General features: G+C 35.1%; 2 protein-coding genes across 6 annotated transcripts; both read left to right on the top strand.

Annotated features, from left to right (window-relative positions):
• Positions 1–550: 550 nt before the first annotated feature.
• On the top strand, positions 551–4,666 carry LOC123919757 (formamidase-like). 2 transcript variants are annotated; one of them, XM_045971753.1, is made up of 7 exons: positions 551–922; positions 2,179–2,416; positions 2,812–3,002; positions 3,189–3,424; positions 3,523–3,766; positions 4,084–4,191; positions 4,376–4,666. In XM_045971753.1, the coding sequence occupies exons 1-7, from the start codon at positions 704–706 to the stop codon at positions 4,496–4,498; spliced, it is 1,359 nt and encodes a 452-aa protein (XP_045827709.1). In that variant the 5' UTR covers positions 551–703; the 3' UTR covers positions 4,499–4,666. The 2 variants fall into 2 exon arrangements, with proteins under 2 accessions (XP_045827709.1, XP_045827710.1); XM_045971754.1 differs by lacking the exon at positions 551–922 and adding an exon at positions 1,567–1,907.
• Positions 4,667–6,058: 1,392 nt separating this feature from the next.
• Positions 6,059–9,195, top strand: LOC123919756 (serine/threonine-protein kinase GRIK1-like). 4 transcript variants are annotated; one of them, XM_045971751.1, is made up of 6 exons: positions 6,059–6,413; positions 6,859–6,976; positions 7,899–7,943; positions 8,488–8,562; positions 8,649–8,693; positions 8,977–9,195. In XM_045971751.1, the coding sequence occupies exons 2-6, from the start codon at positions 6,881–6,883 to the stop codon at positions 9,049–9,051; spliced, it is 336 nt and encodes a 111-aa protein (XP_045827707.1). In that variant the 5' UTR covers positions 6,059–6,413; positions 6,859–6,880; the 3' UTR covers positions 9,052–9,195. The 4 variants fall into 4 exon arrangements, with proteins under 4 accessions (XP_045827707.1, XP_045827706.1, XP_045827705.1 ...); XM_045971750.1 differs by having other exon boundaries at positions 6,059–6,725; XM_045971749.1 differs by having other exon boundaries at positions 6,059–6,976.
• Positions 9,196–21,852: the final 12,657 nt, after the last annotated feature.

The raw sequence follows: 21,852 nt of genomic DNA, 5'->3' as shown, positions 1-21,852 counted from the left end.
TAATTTTTACAATTATTATGATTCACCATGATAAATTTTAAATCAAATACAATTTTTATTGACCCAAGTTTTTCTTCTTCTTATATTTAAGATCATAGGTAGTATCAACGTTTGATTAAAGTTAGCAAAGTGGTCAACGACAAGCAGACAAAAAGAAAAAAGAGAGGGTAGGAATTTTTTTTTGAGGTAGCTAGGAAGTTAAATCAAGGTCATCAAAATGATGGGCATGATTTATCGTTACAATAATGATGGGCATGATTTATTCCCAATTGAAAATGATTTTTTGATACAAGAATGATTAAAAGGAGTCATTGTGTTCCCATAAATGTAGCTCAAATGATAGCTACCAAAAATATTATTGGAGTGAAGTGGTTGGGGTTCGAATCCCGAATTCCACATTTCTCTATATTTAAATGTGTGAGGCCAATTATATACCCAGCCAGTTAACTACTACTATTTTTTTTTTTTTTTAAATCAGTTTTTCACTGTAAAAAGTGGGAATACCATCTTAGAATTATAAGTTGACTCGTAAGATAAGGAGCGTCATCTTATATAAATTCCACCGGGACTTTATGTTTAAACAATGCGAGACTTGATTTTTTGCAATAAAAAATCAAACTCAGTTTAAAATCTTAACCATTCAAATCTCTCTAATTTCTACTATATATATGGTTTGTACCTTGTGGAAATATCATAGGAAAACATGGCTCATTATGGTTCAAGATTGGTAGTGCCTGTAGACTTGAAAAAGAAGCCATGGGAGCAGGAACTACCACTTCACAACCGGTGGCATCCAGAGATACCTCCAGTTGCAGAGGCTACAACTGGTGAACTTTTCAGAGTTGAGATGATAGATTTCAGTGGAGGTGCTATCACTCAAAATTACACTGCTGAAGATGCCAAGCACGTTGATCTCTCAGCTGTGAGTTTCCTATTCATCTTCTGTCTATGTGTTAAAGTATAGACTTTAATTATAGTTTCCAAAGTGTTTTAAGTTTGCTTAAAATCATTAATCAAAATTCCTTTCTTTTTTTTTTCTCAACTTTTTTTCTATGCTTTTACTTTATTTCCATATGCAGAGTGTTTTTATTTATATAATTATCCAATCAAAATGATTAGCATAAACTAATTAATACCACTAAAGTGTTTATACTACCGAAATCCATTGGTCTGGTTGAAATTTAACTTCGATCCCTTCTGCAAAGTTTGAGGTTCGAATTTTGTAAATAAAAATAATGTAATTCGAATGGGAGATTTCACTAAAAGTTGTCAGCCAAATCCTTCAACAAAGATTAATCATTGGCAAAATTAAGATATATTTTATACTAAACTACTAGTTAATTTTACCAAAAAAAACACCAGTATTTTTACCCCAAATATTATTTAAGATTTAATATTTTTAGAATTATAAATATCTAATTCACCTTAATAAACCAGGCAGAATTTAAACCATCAAAATCATCTATAACTACATCTTAAAAATAAATATGAATATTGAATATGCACCACATTTTAAATTATTGTTTGGCATATATACACATAAAAATTCAAATCCACTGTTATGTGGTCCTTCCACCAATGGAAAATCGGTCCCCTTCCTTAGACTAATGCCAAACACTGCTATAACAATATCTAAAGTCTAGACTAAGTCCAACATATGTTTCCAAAATCACTGTACATGTTTGTCCATGGCTCCACCAACTCCAAGACTAGTTGTGCCAATAGACATGAAAAAGAAGCCATGGGAACAAAAACTTCCTCTTCATAATCGATGGCACCCTGACATACCTCATGTGGTAGATGTTACTACTGGTGAAATCTTTAGAGTTGAGATGGTAGATTGGACTGGAGGTGCTATTAAAGATGACAATTCAGCACTTGATATAAAACTTGTAGACCTCTCAGTTGTAAGTTTAAATTAAATCTCATCTCGTCTCCGAATTTGTATTCCTTACAGTCACAATCACGCATTAATTGATTTCAAATGTTAGATCAAGATTGTTACTCGTGTTCTGTTGTATATGACCAATAGTTTACTGATAAGTGGTCAGGCCGCCAAGCTAGGCGAATAACATGTAAAGTATTGAAGTGTTTTTATATAGTTTTTATATATCATGTGAATTATATATGTTTTTCTTTTTTGGAAATTAATTTGGATGTTGTGGGTAAACTGGCCAGGTCCATCACCTTAGTGGGCCAATAAGAATTGTGGATAATGAAGGCATCCCGGCCCATCCCGGAGATTTGCTCGCTGTTGAAATATGCAACTTGGGTCCTCTTCCTGGTGATGAATGGGGCTTCACAGCAACATTTGACAGAGAAAATGGAGGTGGTTTTTTGACAGACCATTTTCCTCATGCCACAAAAGCTATTTGGTACTTTGAAGGAATATATGCTTATTCACCTCAGATACCAGGTATAAGGACTGATATATCACTTTTGGTTTGTGTAATCTATCAAATATTTTCTAAGTTTCCTTACTTTTCTTGCTGAGACAGATGCCTAATCACCAAAAATGTTATATGAAGTATGAAAAACATTTGACAAACTCATATAGAAAATTATCCGAAATGACCAAACTGTTTAGCGTTTATAATTTAAGAGACTAAAATGGAACAATAAACTTAAGGGATCGACGTGCCTAAAGTTTGTAAATTATATGACCATAATGGAGTGAAAACAATTTAAGAGACCAAAATGAAACTTAAGAATAATTTAACGAATCAATGTGTAATTTAGCTAGTTAAAATGAATTATAAGAGATACTTTCTACATGTTTTTTTCACTCATGTGATCATTTTTGTTGGACAGGAGTGAGGTTTCCAGGCATAACACACCCAGGTATAATTGGAACTGCACCATCAATGGAACTCCTAAACATATGGAATGAAAGAGAAAGAGATGTTGAAGAAAATGGTCTTCAGTCTCTCAAACTATGTGAGGTTCTGCATAGTAGACCCTTGGCAAACTTACCAACAACAAAAAGTTGTCTGCTTGGAAAGGTAATAAATAAATATGTATTGATGTCAGTATCCTATATTTTTGACATTAGCAATGTCGACGTGTTATAGCTTATACAAGTTAGCTGAACATACTATATTTGACTAATGTTTAGTTGGTTTGTTAAGAAATCAAACAGATTATTACCTTTTTATTATCATGTGGCCCTTTTCTTGACATGGTTGTAGATTGAAAAAGGAAGTGATCAATGGGAGAAGATTGCAAGGGAAGCAGCAAGAACAATACCGGGAAGAGAAAACGGTGGAAATTGTGACATAAAAAATCTAAGTAGAGGTTCAAAAGTATACCTTCCTGTTTTTGTAGAAGGAGCAAATCTCAGCACTGGTGATATGCACTTTTCACAGGGTGATGGTGAGGTCTCATTATGTGGTGCAATAGAAATGAGTGGTTTCTTGGAACTCAAGTTAGTATAAAACTTACATTAATACAAATCTTAGCAAACTTATTCTGTTCCATCCTTACAATTAAGCTTATACCCTTTTATTTTTATGTCATCATCAGGTGTGACATTATAAGGGGAGGAATGAAAGAGTACCTTACACCAATGGGCCCTACTCCCCTTCATGTCAACCCAATCTTTGAGATAGGCCCTGTTGAACCAAGATTCTCAGAGTGGTTAGTGTTTGAAGGCATTAGTGTGGATGAAAGTGGGAAACAACACTACCTAGATGCAAGTGTTGCTTACAAACGAGCAGTGCTCAATGCTATTGACTACATATCCAAATTTGGTTACTCAAAAGAACAGGTTTAATTGCACACCATTAAATTGTCCAAGCATATGTTATTTTTCTCCGTTGAAAATTTATTCAACTTACATGCATTGTGAGTTTTTTTACACATGCATGCAATCATTGAGATCTCACAATGTAGATATTTTAGGAACAGATATAACAAAGTGACATTGTAATGTGATTTGATCGAATACATCTGTAAAAAAAATAATTTACTCTATTGGTGCATATAAATTAATGTCTATGAAAAAAAAAATGAAGTATGTTTTATCACAAAAAGACAAGAAAAATGCAACCTATGGCTAATTGCTATCCCTTGAACATTATACAGGTGTACCTTCTATTATCTTGTTGTCCTTGTGAAGGAAGAATATCTGGAATTGTTGATGCTCCTAATGCTTGTGCAACACTGGCCATCCCAACTGCTATATTTGATCAGGTAAATATATAAATATAAAAAAATAATCATGTCTAATGCATCAGCTATTTATAACAAAATTATCAATCATACCAAGATTCTTTATATGTATGATTAAGGATTGCATTTTAAAAAAAATATATATATCATTCATGTTATATGTGTCGCTTTGTAATATTAGTTATGTGGATCGATGTTTTTTCAGGATATTCGTCCTAAAAATAACAAGGTACCTATTGGACCCCGTCTTGTAAGGAAACCGGATGTCTTCAAATGCACTTATGATGGGAACTTACCCATCACAAAGAATCCTAGTGCCTCGTCGTGATTTGTATTATAGTTTGAATTTAAATCACATGATTATGTAACATATTCCATAAATCTTTATGATTTACTAGTATGCCATAAAAATAAAGCTCGACGGAAACACTTGGACATTTGTATTGTATGAACTGTTTCATGGAGAATGTTGAAATAAAGTCGGGAACTTATGGCATGGTTGGGTTAAATTTATCTTTGATCTAGTCAGTCGTTTAATTCCACGTTCTTCATATTCACCGCGCATATATGGACTTTCACCAATGTCATGAAAACAAATACATACTTAAACTTGTACCGGCACAAACCTCAGACAATTAGGCATGTTGGATGCTTTGAAATGCCTACAATGATGAAGTTTTTAGTTATAGTAAATAAGAGTTTTGGAAACTCGCTAGCGAAATTAAGACCTTGTAATTTTTCACGCTAGAAGTTTTCGCCATCAATTTAATTTGGTTCGGGGACAGTTTTGACATCAAGCGGTTCCAGCCACCTCCCGATCGCAGTTGCGGGGATCGAACCGTGGTCCTCCCTACCAAGTTCAGCGTCAATCACCACTGAACCAACTAGCGATTAATATAGAAGCACTAGATTTGTTTCTTGCCACTCTCCTCCTGAAAATATGGTTAAATTAAAGGGGCCTTCTATGGTACAATAATAAGATTATGATGTACCGATAATGTATTAACCAATAGTAATTTGACATGCTGTAATGACATTGACAAGCTGGAACAGTTAAGTTTGACTTATATTTGTAAATTTAACACCACAAAACATCTGCATTTTTCACTTTTCACCACCAAATTTTATTGTTGATGATTTTGTTCATCATTAATTCCAAACTCTCCACATTCATACCCGACCAGATGGTTCTGATGTTCATCATCGAAACATCGTCTCTTCCGATGCGCCTCTCTTTGCCGACCAGATCCTCTACCATGGCAGCGACGCCGAGACCTTCAACTCTGTAACTTTGATGGCTACGATTTTCACTTCTGGACTTTTGAATTCCTTTTCTTCATTTAGATGTGCGATTTTCTTCTGGAATTTTGAATTCCTTCATAAGTTCAAATTGAAACTCAATTTTGAATTCCTTTTATTTTATCGCAGTTACCTTTAATTATCAGTTTATTTTCTCTCTTTTCTTCAGATTCTATATTTTTACAATTTCCATTCCTTTTCAAATTGAAACTCAACTTCTATTTATTAATTTTCAATTAAGTTGTTTCAGATCAAATTAAAACCTAATTTTGTATTCTCTAGGAAAATTAATTGTGACTATTTTCTTAAAATTTAGTTGCTACGACTATATGCAATATTCATGCATGGAGATTTTGTAAAGATTCATTCAATATTAATGTACAGGGGAGGGGGACTTTGGGTGATTGTTATTTCTTATGGTTGAATAACTTAGAGATTCCTATATTGAAAGAATACTACTGTGTGTTTGATATTCAGTAGGTATTGACTAGAGATGTTTAGAGGCAGAACCAGAGTTTATTTTGCATCTATTGGCTGAGTGGTTGCTTTGGAAGGTGGTCACCATTGGGAAATAAGAGCTGGAAGGCATCAACAGTCGGGAAAGACAATACATGCACATAGTCTGACATTTTGTTGGCAGATGCTGGGTGGCATTGTAGCTTCTGCTTCCGTCGTATCAGTGATTTCATTATGATAGAGTTAGGTTCTCTCACTATCTAGATCCTGACAGAATTCAGAAAGTAATCTGCGAAGGGTACGATCTATTTGACATGCTGCCGGAGGAGTACACTTTCAAGGAGATCATCGGTAAAATGGGCCAAATACCCCATTCATAATCTGCAGTTCACCTGCCTGCTTTCCTTCTGGAAAATGCAGAGAAGTATAAATTTCTCCTGCCTGGAAATTGTATGAGAGAGAGATGATATGAGAAAACCATTTAAAAGGTACAGGCTTGTTGTTTAGTTTGTTGCTTGTGCTGCTCAAGTGGTTCTTTGTAGGAGGTTTTCACCGAGGTTTTGATGATTGTGTGTGACTCACGTGGGGCAATATTATTGTCCAGTGAGATATTGTTTGGGAAATTCATTGAGTTCTTCAGACAAATTCTTTGATCTAGATGGAATTTTTGTATATAATTTTTTATCTAGAGGGAATTTTTGTATATAATTTAGAGTTGAACTTCATTCAAGGGGGAGAAGCATTATTCTAACCAGCGATCAGAAGTGCCACTTGCCTTTGTGAACTTCTGTGTTTATTTGGTATCAGTGTGGCTGATACCCAGATATACAGTAACGTAGTTTAAAATTCTCCATCTTTTTTTCCTGTTTGGGAAGTTTTCGTTTTGCAGACCCATTTTTATTCTTATTATTCTTTGTCTCTTCATAACACTAGTGTTGGGCGCCGTCAAAAGTGAATGCATTCGCGTGGCAGCTGCAGCATGACCGTATTCCGACTCGGATTAATTTGCACCGACAGGGGATCATTGATGCGGCTGGGGACAGACTTTGTGGTGAGAATACCGAATCTACCTTGCACCTTTTTATTTACTGTAAAGTTAAGGTTTGGGTTCGGGTGTTTGATTGGCTTGGTCTATCTTTCTCTCTACCACATAACTTGTTCTCCATTTTGAACTATCTTATCTCGATCGGGGGAAAGAAATTACGTAAGGGGTTGTGTATGGTTTGGAATGCTGTGATATGGTCATTGTGGCGACATAGAAATTTTGTAATGTTTGATAATGGTATAATTAGTACGGTATAGGTGATTGAAAGAATCATAGTCTCATCTTGGAAGTGGTGGTTAAGTCAATCACAGGTAGCGCATCCCCCCCCCCCCCCCCCCCCCCCCCCCCCCCCCCCCCCCCCCCCCCTTATGAATGGCGCGTTGAACCGAAGCTATGTATGGCGCGTTAAGTTTGCTTCACCCTTGCTTTGGATATTGTATGCTTTCTGTTGTTCCATGTTTGTGTATTTAGGCCTCTGTTTAGGCTTTTGCTTTGCTCATGAGGCTTCTTTCTTCTTGTGCTGGAACATTATTTCTTTGTGAATACAAATTATAGCCTTTCAAAAAACAAAAAACACTGCTGACTCAATTTTATTGTGCATTATATGAAACATAGCTTTGGTGGTTGCCATCAACTGAATACTTCAGACACTTTTTAAGCACTTAAGCGCAGCTTAGTTATTCAGATTTTCCTTTTTAACTATTTTGAACATCATAAGCTGTGCTGAGTTGCTAATACTCCGTACATAATACAACTTATCAGTTCAATATTGTTGTATCAGTAGAACAATTAGAATATAAGACTTTCAATACAAATCTAAATGCACCAATATGTTACTAACAAATTAGCTTTCAATGTTAACATTGAAATTAATTGTAGTGAATGGCATCGTCACCGTCCTCGATTAACATTGATTTTGAAATTTCAGATGGGAGCCACTCCTACAAGTTTCGTCAGCAGGAGAAACTCATTGGTGAGTTGGATCTTTGGTTAATATCATAATATATTGTGAGATTCACAATAAATTTTAATAGATTCATATCATAGAGCGGTGACTATATATACTAGTAACACAACCAGTGGAGATGAGCAAAATTTACCCAATCAGGATATTTTGAACTTTAGAGCAGAGAATGGCATGATTTGTAGGCCTTTTCTTGTTAAGGAGACTGACAAACTTGTTCGATCAGACGTAACTATGGGAATCACTTTTCTGTTTTTGCCGAGTTTCTTTCAGTTTTTAGTGGCAACAATACATGTAGACAAGGTTGAATTGTGTGGCTGTATGAATGATTTGAGTTCAATATTGGTTAAATGAAATATGCACTCTTTGTGTTTAAATGTGCACTTTAAAATATTTTGGGGCAATTTCTTTCTTTGTAGTCATGATTTATCATGTATGTTAGTCTTGCTGTTGAGTCGCATGGTTGTTTCTTATTTGTATCAAGTCAAAACTTGTCAAGTGTATTGGATATGTTTCTTTCATAACCTTTATTTTAATTCTGGCACTCTTTCAGGATGAAAACGGGAACAAGATGTTAAATGAGTATATTCGAGAACATAAGATTGGTTCTAGTAGCTATGGTAAAGTGGTAAGTAAAGTGTATGCGGAGATATACCATCTCTTTTCTCATTGAGCTTACTTTCCTGAGCCCCTTCCTTATTATTCATTTTGCAGGCTCTTTACAAAAGTAGCGTTGATGGAAAGCATTATGAAATTAAGGTAAGGGCACCTTAGTGTTAGCATTCAAACCACTTTATGATTAGAAAGTTTTTTGTAATAGAGCAGAAGTCACTGTTCCTGACAGCAGGGAAGTGTGACGTAGATAGGTTGTTGGACCTAGCTAGTGTGACTGAGCAATTGTGGACTCTATTATATTAAGAGATTGAAATTGAATAAACACAAACCAATCAAAGGCTCACTACAATATTGCATATTTGTACTGTTATTATCAAGATAAGGACATTGCTGATGATTTATTGACATTAAATCTTTTGAACTGCAGTCCTTTCACAAGTCTCACTTATGGAAGCTTCGAGTTGCTCCATTTGAGACTGCCATGACTGATGTTCTACGTTAGGCAAAGGAAAGTGAAATTTCATAGTTAATTGTACTGTCCAATACTTTTGCTTCTCTTAATGATTGATTAATAAATACACAAACTGACATGTAAAATCAGAAGCTTCAATTTATGGGAAATGCATTGCAGTGTTGGTATTACAGCCATGATTTTTTTACTCCTGTACCCCTGTTTTTGTTCAAAATTTGTGTAATGCCCCTGTTTTGGAAAAATATTGTGTAATACCCCTCTTTTGAGAGGAATTTCGTTGGACAGCGTAAAAGGTAATGGCGGAATCCTGGATTGTGCCATGTCAGGAGCAATGGCGGAAAGGAGAAGTTTGCCATGTCAGTCACATGGCGGAATTGCAGTTTCCGCCATTGACTGCCTCGGTCAGCGCGCGCGTGCAGGCTTTGCAGGGGAGATACAGTTTGTGTTTTTTTTTTTGGCTTTTTGCTGTTTTTTTTGGCTTCGCCAGATTTATCGGGTACTAAAAATTTACCGAAAAAATATAGAAGATACATCCTTAGTTGTTGCATTGCTTGTTCTTCGTTAGGATTGGGTGGCATCGAACTAAGTTGTTCTTTTAGCCATGCTGTCCTAATAGAATATCCATGTGTTGTATCGGGCGGATTGACTCCCAATAATCGTGGAAACTGTTCCCAAACAGAGTCATTTCTTCCACTAACTGCTTGTCCAGAAATCTGTAGATCAAGTAACATGTTGACATCTTGGAGAGTTATCGTGCACTCTCCGCTAGGTAGACGAAATGTATGCGCATCGGGTCTCCATCTAAGTACCATAGCTGTGATTAAGTGAGCATCAATATGGCACTTTCGGAGCCGCACGACATAACCAAAACCACATTGTTCCAAGAGTGGTTTTATTGCATCATTTGGTGGGTCAAATCGGCACTGATTATGCACTTTCAAAGTCTTGTTGTCCTACACATAGGTATAAGTATATATAAGTATAAAAATAAAACCATTTGTCAATTTAAAATTATAACATCAATATATATATGTTATCGAAAAAAGAGAGAATCGTTGTGGCTTATGTCGGGTGCCGGGTCATAAGGCTCGTGACTGTCCTAATAAAGCCGGACCCTCAAATTAAATATAATTTTTTTTTAATGTAATTTCTTCCATACGTGTTTCTATTATGTTATCAATAAATTAATATCATATTTTAAATGACACAAATTATTGTCCACAATCATACGATATCAAAAAATAAACTAAAATTAGTAAATTTAGGATTACATCATTAATAGAATTACACAAACATAAAACATAAAATATTGACATAATATGAAAAATAAACCACATACAATAATTTTATATTTTCTTAATCATTTTCAATCATAATAATTTTTATTTTTATAAATTATTATTATTTTAAGATTTAAAAAAAAAAAATATTTTTTTTGTTGAATGAAAACGAAAAAAAAAAACAGCAAAAAGCCAAAAAAAAAAAAACACAAACTGTATCTCCCCTGCAAAGCCTGCACGCGCGCGCTGACCGAGGCAGTCAATGGCGGAAACTGCAATTCCGCCATGTGACTGACATGGCAAACTTCTCCTTTCCGCCATTGCTCCTGACATGGCACAATCCAGGATTCCGCCATTACCTTTTACGCTGTCCAACGAAATTCCTCTCAAAAGAGGGGTATTACACAATATTTTTCCAAAACAGGGGCATTACACAAATTTTGAACAAAAACAGGGGTACAGGAGTAAAAAAATCTTACAGCCATTCATCTTGAGTGTTCATTATGTTGTTGTTTACACTCGGAATTGAGACTTAAATTTTCATTTCCAATTGTTTGTTTAGATTTGATTTTCTATTTTATTGCTACCTAATTAAATAAATATATTGATAGAAAGACAATGTGCAATGTCTATGTGGGTGTGTTCATACCATTTCCACTAGGATTTTTTTTTGTTGAACTTTGTAAGAATAATATTTTTTGATTGTAAGTGAAATTACATCAAAAGAACCAAACAAATAAGTGAAATTATAAAAACTTTCACTTAGTGGTAGGTACACAATACCAGAACTCTGCAATTTTAGGGAAGGAAGGAAGGCTTCGTTGAAGGAGGGTGTTTGAAACCAAATACTAAGCGAAAGAGAACTTGAGTCTTCATTTGGGCGGTAAGAGCTTAGAATTTGAGTTGCCTGCAGAAAATTTAATTTAAATTGGCATTTGGCAGACTTTGGTACATCTCAAAATTATATTTCCAATGGTTGTTGATGCTTCATATGGTTGTAATATGGTAGACTAGTAATTATATTTTCTTTAAGAGTTAAGTATGACTGTTAGCTATATGCTAGTATTGATATCATAGTACTTTATTTAGAATATAAGTATGACTTTTGGGTTAAGACTTTTCATACAAGTTGAACTCAAGTGTTTTTGGTCTCTTTCTCCTGCCCTGTTGCACAAAAACCTCCGCGTTACAATCAGTCCACTAACATTTCTTACCACAAGATCTTTCCTAACAATGAAACCATTGCATTTTGCATACTTTTCATAGAAACCATAAGCTTATTTTTCACTACCAAAATCAAGACCCTCGATATCATCCACTGTCATGGTATTAATCCTAACAAACCTACCATCTATTACAACGAAATCAGTGGATGATATCGAGGGTCTTGATTTTGGTAGTGAAAAAGAAGCTTATGGTTTCTATGTAAAGTATGCAAAATGCAATGGTTTCATTGTTAGGAAACATCTTGTGGTAAGAAATGTTAGTGGAATGATTGTAACACGGAGGTTTTTGTGCAACAGGGCAGGAGAAAGAGACCAAAAACACTTGAGTTCAACTTGTATGAAAAGTCTTAACCCAAAAGTCATACTTATATCCTAAATAAAGTACTATGATATCAGTACTAGCATATAGCTAACAGCCATACTTAACTCTTAAAGAAAGTATCATTACTAGTCTACCATATGAAGCATCAACAACCATTGGAAATATAATTTTGAGATGTACCAAAGTCTGCCAAATGCCAATTTAAATTAAATTTTCTGCAGGAAACTCAAATTCTAAGCTCTTACCGCCCAAATGAAGACTCAAGTTCTCTTTCGCTTAGTATTTGGTTTCAAACACCCTCCTTCAACGAAGCCTTCCTTCCCTAAAATTCCAGAGTTCTGGTATTGTATACCTACCACTAGGATTGTGTACCTACCACTAAGTGAAAGTTTTTATAATTTCACTTATTTGTTTGGTTCTTTTGATGTAATTTCACTTACAATCAAAAAATATTATTCTTACAAAGTTCAACAAAAAAAATCCTAGTGGAAATGGTATGAACACACCCACATAGACATTGCACATTGTCTTTCTATCAATATATTTATTTAATTAGGTAGCAATAAAATAGAAAATCAAATCTAAACAAACAATTGGAAATGAGAATTTAAGTCTCAATTCCTGCCCTGTTGTCACTAACCCTGTATATAGTTTGGCAAGCCTAATACACTATAACAAATATACTTATTTGAAATATAGAGTTACTGAAATTATAGCTCGACAGGAAAGACTCTGGTCCTACGTATCCCTAAACGATTAGGGAATCAGAGTCACGTAATTCTCTAAGTGTTGTTCCTTGGTCGGTGATGCCCATAGCAAAGGTAGAGAAGAAGATTGAAATCCCTTCTCTTCTCTCTCACGTGTGGATGTTTCTAGAGAGAAAGCTTTTTTTCTTTTTATTTATTTTATTTTTTCCTAAATAATTTCTAAAAAAAAATGGACCAAGTACTTGTTTCCTATAATATAAGCACCCTTAAATTTCCGCTTTATTACTCTTGTGCCATTAATATCTAGGCTTAAATGCAGTTTTACCCCATCTGTTTTAAAAAATGCGGAATTTTACCCTCCCTATTTTAAAATGCGAAATTTTCCAAACTTAATTACTAATTGTTCACTAGCTTAATCTATTGCCATAATACTAATTAAGGTTAATAAAGAAAATTATCATAACTTATTAATTAATTATTCGGGGTATTACATTCTACCCTCTTATGAAAATTTCGTCCTCGAAATTTCGCACTACTCAACAACTTGACCTTTCACTGCGTACTCTGATCAACTAATAACCCTACTTGTCAATTGTCATTATAAGCTTTAACACCTTCCTCTCCAATCTGTACACACACTTTCACAACTACAATAACCAACCGGACATGGTATTTTGAGATATGACCAATAAGCCTAAATCAATCTAAAAATAAACGCAGAAAATCCATTAGCCTCCTAAGCTAGTAGAGATGACACTTACCAACTCGACACTGATAATCATCTACACTACTTATATGATTGTTTTGCAGGCTAATGTTATGGTGGACCACCTTCACAAGTGGTCCACCGTGGACAAGTGATCTACCGAATATGAATTTTACGAAATTCACTGTTGGATTGAAAGTTTATCTCGTATAGATTATCCATAAATTTTTTAAAATTTTTTGAAAATCATTTGATGTATTATTGAGACCCATCAAGATTTACGTTATTTAATAAACCGTTAATCTTGATGTGTCTCTATAACATATCAAATGATTTTCAATTTTTCTATGGATGATCTATATGATATAAACTTTCAATCCAACGGTAGATTTTATAAAATTCGTATTCGTTATAATGTTATTCATGATTGGTCCACCATGGACCACTTGATGAAATGGTTCATATTAGAATTTACACTGTTTTGCATCAACATTTCTCCTAATCCATCGAAATGATACAACCTAAAGGATACTTCCCAACCCAACTTCACCACTAAGTACATCATATTGCTAAATTCTTTCTGCAGGCTGCCACATAAACTTTACAACATTACAATACAATTAAGAAACTTCAGCTAAGCTAGCAAACTAGAAAAAAAAAATTAAAAAATCAATCATAGCCAAAGTCTCCTTTGCTGCACATTAAACAAAACACCAGTAGTCATTATGCTTACTCCCTTGCTTCAACAAGAAAGAATGATGTAAAGAATGTTGTGTGTTATTCATTCATTCAGTATGTATTTATATACAAGTATCTGATCAATCCGATCCTTACATTGTGCTAGTCATTATCACATAATGCTATACTAAGAAACAAATAATACAGTAGACTAAATACAAACTGTAACATTCAACTGTCAATGATACATGATCATGATTAGCATATCAATAATAAATGTGAGAATAATATCATGACATTCCTTAACTCTCCCCCTCAAACTGGTGGTGAGGGAGTCACTCCAAGTTTGTCTCTTAGAAAGTGAAATCTTGAATGAGTGAGAGGTTTAGTCAGGCAATCTGCGATTTGGTCAGCTGTAGGCACATAAGCTATTTTGATTTGATCTTGCAGCACTTGGTCCCTTATGTAGTGAACATCAATTTCAATATGTTTGGAACGAGCATGCATAACAGGATTGGATGCTAGTGCCTTAGCACTCAAGTTATCACACCACAAGGTGGGTTTTCTTGGTAGAGGCAGTTTCAGTTCATTTAGGAGAGATCGAACCCATGCTATCTCAGCTGCCAGATCAGCTAATGCTCTGTATTCAGATTCAGTACTAGACCTTGACACTACTTTTTGTTTTCGTGAGGACCAAGAGATTAATGATTCACCAAGGAATACACACTGACCTCCTATGGATTTTCTATCATCTATGCTTGTAGCCCAATCTGCATCCGAGAATCCAATTATGTCTAAAACGGTAGAAGGCTTAATGTGCAAGCAATAGTTTTTTGTTCCTTGTAGATACCTCAGTATCCTCTTGATTCCTTGCCAATGATCAGTAGTGGGAGAGCTCATGTATTGACTTAACTTGTTAACCGAAAAAGCAATGTCTGGACGTGTGTTGGTTAGATATTGCAATGCTCCTATAGCTTGTCTATATACAGTTGGGTCTGCCATTTTCTCCCCCTCAACTGTGTACTGCCTCCCAGTTATCATTGGAGTTGGACAAGCTGAGGATTTCTCCATGTTGAATTTCCTGAGCAAATCATTTATGTATCTTGACTGTTTTAGATACAATCCTCCTGCATCTCTCTGAACCTCAATGCCTAGGAAATAGTGTAGTTGCCCAAGATCCTTGAGTGAGAAAACTACATTGAGTTGTTTGATGAATGCTTCTAGAAACTTGGAGTTACTTCCGGTCACTATTATATCATCCACATAAATGAGTAGGAAGGTAGTATGATTAGTACCTTTGAGAATGAAGAGAGACGAGTCGCTTTTAGTATTGTGAAATCCCCAATTTAAGAGAGCATTCTTCAAGCTATCAAACCAAGCTCTTGGAGCTTGCTTTAACCCATAGATTGCCTTAGACAACTTGCAGATGTGATGTGGTTTTGTTGGATCTGCATATCCTTCTGGTTGAGACATGTAAACAGTCTCCTTGAGATGTCCATTTAGAAACGCATTGTTTATGTCCAATTGTCGAATGTCCCAATTGAGATGTACAGCAATAGTAAGGATAATTCTCACGGTGTTTGCTCTGACAACAGGACTGAATGTTTCTTCAAAATCCACACCAGCTGTTTGTTGAAAACCTCTTGCAACTAACCTTGCTTTCCTCCTCTCTATTGAGCCATCTGCCTTGAATTTGGTTTTGAACACCCATTTTGAATCAATAATGTTGTCTTGGCCTTGATAAGGTACTAATGTCCAGGTTTGGTTTGACAATAGAGCTTTGAATTCTGAGTCCATTGCCTTCTTCCATTCAGGTCTTGCAAGAGCTTCACTAGCACTTTCAGGCTCCTTGTCATCTGTATGGCCTTGTATCATTCCAATGTATGGTTGCTTTGGTTTGTAGATCCCATCTTTGCTTCTAGTGCGCATCCAGTGTGTGTTGGTGTTGTTTTCTTCATTTGCTACTATGACTCCAGGCTCAATTTGTGTACTCCTTTGGCTTGTTTCAGTTGAGTCATCACTGTGATCATCACTATTATCTCTTGTAGTACCATCAAGTCCCTGAGTTGAGTCCTCTATTGCCATAGATTGTGAGTTATCACCATCATCATTGAAACTGTCACTTGTTGTCAATTGGTTTGTACTTGAATTAGTCTCAGAAGCTGAGTTCTCTTCATTTCCAGTTGGCTCATTTGTAGTGTTGATTATAGCACTTCCTGCAGAAAAAAGAGGAAATAATGTAGTAGTACTTTCAGTTACTGTTTTCAATGGATTTCTTGTGTCAAGAAAGCCATCATGAAAGGGAAAGTGGTCTTCATTGAATACTACATGTCTTGATATAAAGACCCTCCCATGAGAATTCATACACTTGTATCCTTTATGAGAGCTACTGTATCCCAAGAATACGCATCTAGTTGTGTGAAATTGAAGTTTATGCTTGTTGTAGGGTTTGAGACATGGATAACAAGCACATCCAAAAGGCTTTAGGACATTGTAATCTGGATCTTTTTTGTGAATTAAGAAATAGGGACTCTCATTTTCAATTACAGACGATGGCAACCTGTTTATCAAATACACAGCAGTTGAGAAAGCCTCCCACCAATAGTGCAACGGCATATTTGCTTGAGCTAATAAGGTTAGGCCTAGCTCAGCCACATGCCTATGTTTTCTTTCAGCTCTACCATTTTGCTGAGAGGTGTACGGGCATGACATTCTGAATTTAATTCCAGTCTCAAGTGCCACCTTTTGGACAGGTTTGAACTCACCTCCACCATCACACTGAATAATTTTTATCCTTTTATTAAATTGATTTTCAACCATATTCTTGAATTGCATAAATGCATGAATGGTATCAGATTTTTGTTTTAGAGGATAAATCCATGTGAACCTGCTTGAATCATCTATAAAATGCACATAATACTTAAAACCAGAAATTGAATTTATTGGTGCGGGACCCCATACATCAGTGTGAATCAATTCTAGAACTTCCTGAGCATGAGAGGAAGAGGACTTAAACGGTAATAAATGAGATTTTCCTAACTGACATGCTTCACAAAACTTAAATTTGTCACTAGGTGAAGTCTTAACATTACAAATCTTTAACACCTTGTCTAAGACATTATTGCTAGGGTGTCCAAGCTTTCTATGCCAACTTTCCTTGACTGACAAGTAGACACATGAGTCTTTATTTGTTTGAGAGCTGCCATTTGAGAGTTGGTACAGACCATCTTTAAGTATCCCTCTTAGAAGAACCTTCCCTGTCAGTTTGTCCTTCACAAAACAACAATCATTATCAAATTCAACAATGATATTATTATCACTAGTTAACTTTGACACACTTAGCAGGTTTTTGGTGATTTGTGGTACATATAAGACATCATGTAGGTTGAGGTTTTTAAGTTTTGATGAACCTGAAGCAACAATTTTTAATTTTGCACCATTTCCAACTATCAAAGAATTCTTACCACTGTTTTCAGTGAGTTCTTGGAACTTGTCAGCTTGATGTGTCACATGATTGCTAGCACCGCTGTCAAAGTACCACTCATAGTCTTGACTATTGTAGGGTGATGCTAAAAAGGCATTGTGTGTCCTTTGTCTCTCAACATTAGCATTTGAGTAACTGCTACCTGTGTAAGATTTATCATAGCGATGGTCACACTCTATAGCAGTGTGACCGTGTTTGTTGCATACCTGGCAGATATCATTGGAAGGCCTACCTTTTCCTCTGCCTCCTCTCGTGTTTCTGAAGCTTGATCCTCTCCAACTTCCTCTATGATTGTATCTGTTTCCTCTAAACTGAGCTTTGTTAGCAACATTTGTTGTGGCATTCAGATTGAGGTTGTTGAAGCTATTAAGTTGATCAAGTCTGCTTTCAAAAGCAAGTAATTGTGCCTGCAAGTCTACCCAACTGAGATTGATTTGATCAGACAATTTGACAACAATTGGATTGTAGTCAGAGTCTAATCCATTCAATGTCTGAATTATAAGATCAACATTTGTAATTGGTGATCCTGCCATTTTGAGTTTGTCAGCGAGATCTTTCATTTTCATCAGGTAGTCTTCCATTTTCTTCTCTCCTTTCCTAGTGTTGTGAAATTCTGATCTGAGATATATGACTCGTGATCTTGTGTGAGCACCAGCAAGACTTTGTGCCTCTTCCCAAAGTTGTTTAGATGTCTCACAGTGCAACAATTGTGATGCAGTTCCTGTTGTCATTGTGTTGAGTAGCCAACCAAGAACTCGTTGGTCTTCAGCCTGCCAATCCCCAAAATCTGGATTGATCTTCTTGCCACTTGCTTCAGCTGATGTAATGAATTGCTCTGGACACTCCTTTGTCCCGAGTATGTAACCATCGAGTCGGCAACCTCTTATTATTGGTAGTACCAATGATTTCCATAGAGGAAAGTTTTCTCTGTCCAGCATGACAGAAATGCGTGATGGGAGATCATTCTTTTGGGAGGCTTTCTCTTGGTTTGATTGTGCGGCGGAAGCCATGGAAAAGAAAAAAAAATGGATCGAGAGCCTTCAAGCTTAAGAGCTCTGATACCAAGAAAGAATGATGTAAAGAATGTTGTGTGTTATTCATTCATTCAGTATGTATTTATATACAAGTATCAGGATCAATCCGATCCTTACATTGTGCTAGTCATTATCACATAATGCTATACTAAGAAACAAATAATACAGTAGACTAAATACAAACTGTAACATTCAACTGTCAATGATACATGATCATGATTAGCATATCAATAATAAATGTGAGAATAATATCATGACATTCCTTAACTCAACACCCTTCAATGCACTGCTAAATCACCACCAATACATGTATATAAATTGTGAAACTTCAAAGAAACAAATGAGACATGGAAACCACCAAGGGGTCTGTCTTATATTAATATAAGTTCTACAATTCTACTAATGAAAACATTCTTAACTGGCAAAGTAAATGCATCAGAATTCACAAGAGTTCCTAGCCCAATTTCCAGAACCAGATCACCTTCTGTAACCATAGCCATACCACAAATTGTGAAAAAAAATATTCTTCTATCACATCCTCGACACTTACACAAAGCTTCCAAAGTAACAACGAGAAGTAAACAAAGGAAAAGAAATACATAATCAATGTCAAGACACAATTATGATGCTACACTATTCCTCAAACACTCACGAATTATTGCTCTCATAGTTAAGTCATTTGATTCCACCTCAATGTCATATAAATCTCATCTAGCATAGTTCATAACTTATGATTCTAACAAAATCCAAATTAAATTTCCAAACCAATAAAATTTCTTGACTCTTTATCAAAATATTACCAACATCCAGAATATCAATTTCCATATCCTTAGACTTTGCAAAGCAGGGAACTATACAGCTGCTAAAGAGCAGAAAAACCAAAAAACTAGGAACCACCTCAAAGCCTTATCAAGCACGCACAGGCCAACATTTGTATTACAATTGAGCAACCACCTATGGGCCAACATTCTCTTTCAACTAAACAAGATGAGATTGAGGAACCTAATATCTTTCCCTATTCAAATTCTAAATCAATATTACAATTGCTTCATCCCCATAAATCACAATTATTTGCTGAACAAAGTACAAGAATAGTGTACTTTTTTTTTTTTAAATCAACAAAATTTTATATACTTAGGAAAAAAATAGCAAATATTCCAAGCACAAGATGTGCAAAAGAACAAGCATATATAATGTTGTGATTTGCTTAAGTACAACCATCTTAGTAAAAGGGGAAAAATAATTTTACGATAAAAAAACTAGAACAAATAATTTATAAGATAAACTTAAAAAACTAGGAACAGGAAAAAAACTAGAAACAGAACACAGAGAAACCGAAAAAAACTAGAAACAGGAATACGGGAAAAAAATCAGCAAAAGGGGAAAAATAAACTTAAAATTTATACCTGTTGTGTGTTGTAATGCTGTGACCCTGTGTCCTCCATCGTCTCAGACTGAGTCGTCGCCATGTGAAAGAATAGAAGGAACAAAATTGAGAAAACGAACAACCAGAGAATGATCTCTGAGAGAGAAGAGATGGAAGTGGAAGAAGGGTTTGGATAAGGAAATTCCGTCAGGGTTGGAAATAGATGCGGGGAGTTGGGGTGGGGAGAAATTGGAGATGGTGGGGAGTTTCAGAAAGGGGAGTGCGTGATTGAGAAGGAGGTTGATTGTGAAATACCAGTTAGGTTTAGGAGTGGATGAATTTGTTCTTTAATTGTGTTGATGATGAAGATAAATTGATTTTTCAAATTATTAAATTAAATATTGAAATACAATTTGTATAATTTATGGGATTAAATTTGTATATATAAATGTACCAATACTACAAATTTAGTTGACTTTTAAAATATAACCTATAAATAATGATGTAGACAAAAATTAATTTTCTATTGGTTGAATTGGCTATTGTACCGGTACATCAAGTTTTAACAAAAGCACAGTTGAATTTGCCTAAATTAAATGTTGAAATTAGTTATTTTGATATATAACTCTTGCTGATTCGGTGCTGAAGGTCTTCTCTTTGACCATGATGGTGATTAGTGAGTGAATCTTTGGTATATCTAGATTTTGTGGTGAGTGAATCTTTTTTAGCACCACTACTTTTAAATGATAAAAAGAAGTCGAAGAGTGGAGATTTGAAGGAGATGATGAGAGAATGCGTTAAAACTGTGATGTACGGGAAAATAATACATTTGTCGTTTGAAATAAACATGCATGCAATTTATTTTGAAAATTGGAGTATTGAACTTGTTGCTTTTCTTTTTTAATAAAGAAAAATCTTTGATATTTGTATGAAAAATATTTTAAAAACCATAACACTACCGATTCAGTGGATTTTTTGGGTCTGGGTTGGATTTTGCCCGAAACCCTATTATTTTTATGGATTTTACATTTTAAAATCCATACCCACCCAATGACTCCGTCCAACCCACTTTTTTGAGTTAGATTGAGTGGATTTGACTTGGTCGATTGGGTTTATCCAACCCATGTAAACCCCTAACCATGATGGTGAGTGAATCTTTGGTATATCTAGGTTTTGTGGTAACAACTAATATTAATGCCAACTAGAACATTGACCCGTGCGGTGCACGGGTCTGATTAGCTGTAAGATATATAATGATTAAATAAGATATGATAATTCCAATAATGTAAGGTATATGAAAAAAGTTGAGTAACATTAAATGATAGTTCAATAATAATTTTGGATAAATATTCATACAAAGAAAATTATGTTATATTACGGAAAACTTCCTTATAGACCACATTCGAAGTCTTAGTCGTATCTTCACCGTCGTCATCGATGATCAATATTTTTAATCCTTTTCTAGAAGTAACTCTTGAAATTGCAACATATAACTGACCATGTGAAAACACTGGCGACGGAAGATATATCCCAACATGCTTTAAAGATGACTCTTATTAATAGTCATCACAAAAGAAATCATTATAGGAAATTGTCTCCGTTGAAATTTAAAATGAATTCTCACGGTAGATGGTGTCAGAGAAAATCTAGGTATGAAAACCTGATCACCAATATTACTTCATGAAATAATTTTTCCTTCAAGAGCACGTTTTCCCAATCTCGTAATAATAAGTCTTGTTCCATTGCATAATCCTAATTTTTTATTCAAATTCCTTAATAGCATAACTGGAACTCCAACTTTAAGTCTCAACTTGTGATTTGAAAGTCCCGACGTAGAAATCGTGTTCAAAAATTCGGGAGTATGAACATCATCCACTGTTTGACCGTCTACATTTTGTGTGAGTGGAGTATCATAACTCAAATATATTTTTTCTTCACCAGGAAATTAAATCCAACATATAATCATTTATTGTGTCGACTATTGAATTTTTAGGAGCTAGTATAGCTCTATTTTGGAAATACGTTCTA

The sequence above is a fragment of the Trifolium pratense genome, linkage group LG4, assembly GCF_020283565.1.
Source record: "Trifolium pratense cultivar HEN17-A07 linkage group LG4, ARS_RC_1.1, whole genome shotgun sequence".
NCBI lineage: Eukaryota > Viridiplantae > Streptophyta > Magnoliopsida > Fabales > Fabaceae > Trifolium > Trifolium pratense.
The sequence above is the reverse complement of the archived record's forward strand: the minus strand, read 5'-3'. Positions and strand labels throughout refer to the sequence as shown.

Coding starts and splice junctions, on each gene's coding strand:
- LOC123919757 (XM_045971753.1), top strand. CDS start 704: ATGGCTCATTATGGTTCAAGATTGGTAGTGCCTGTAGACTTGAAAAAG. Junction 923..2,178: donor AGCACGTTGATCTCTCAGCT/GTGAGTTTCCTA, acceptor TAAACTGGCCAG/GTCCATCACCTTAGTGGGCC. Junction 4,192..4,375: donor CAACTGCTATATTTGATCAG/GTAAATATATAA, acceptor ATGTTTTTTCAG/GATATTCGTCCTAAAAATAA.
- LOC123919756 (XM_045971751.1), top strand. CDS start 6,881: ATGCATTCGCGTGGCAGCTGCAGCATGACCGTATTCCGACTCGGATTA. Junction 8,563..8,648: donor CTAGTAGCTATGGTAAAGTG/GTAAGTAAAGTG, acceptor TTCATTTTGCAG/GCTCTTTACAAAAGTAGCGT. Junction 8,694..8,976: donor GAAAGCATTATGAAATTAAG/GTAAGGGCACCT, acceptor TTTGAACTGCAG/TCCTTTCACAAGTCTCACTT.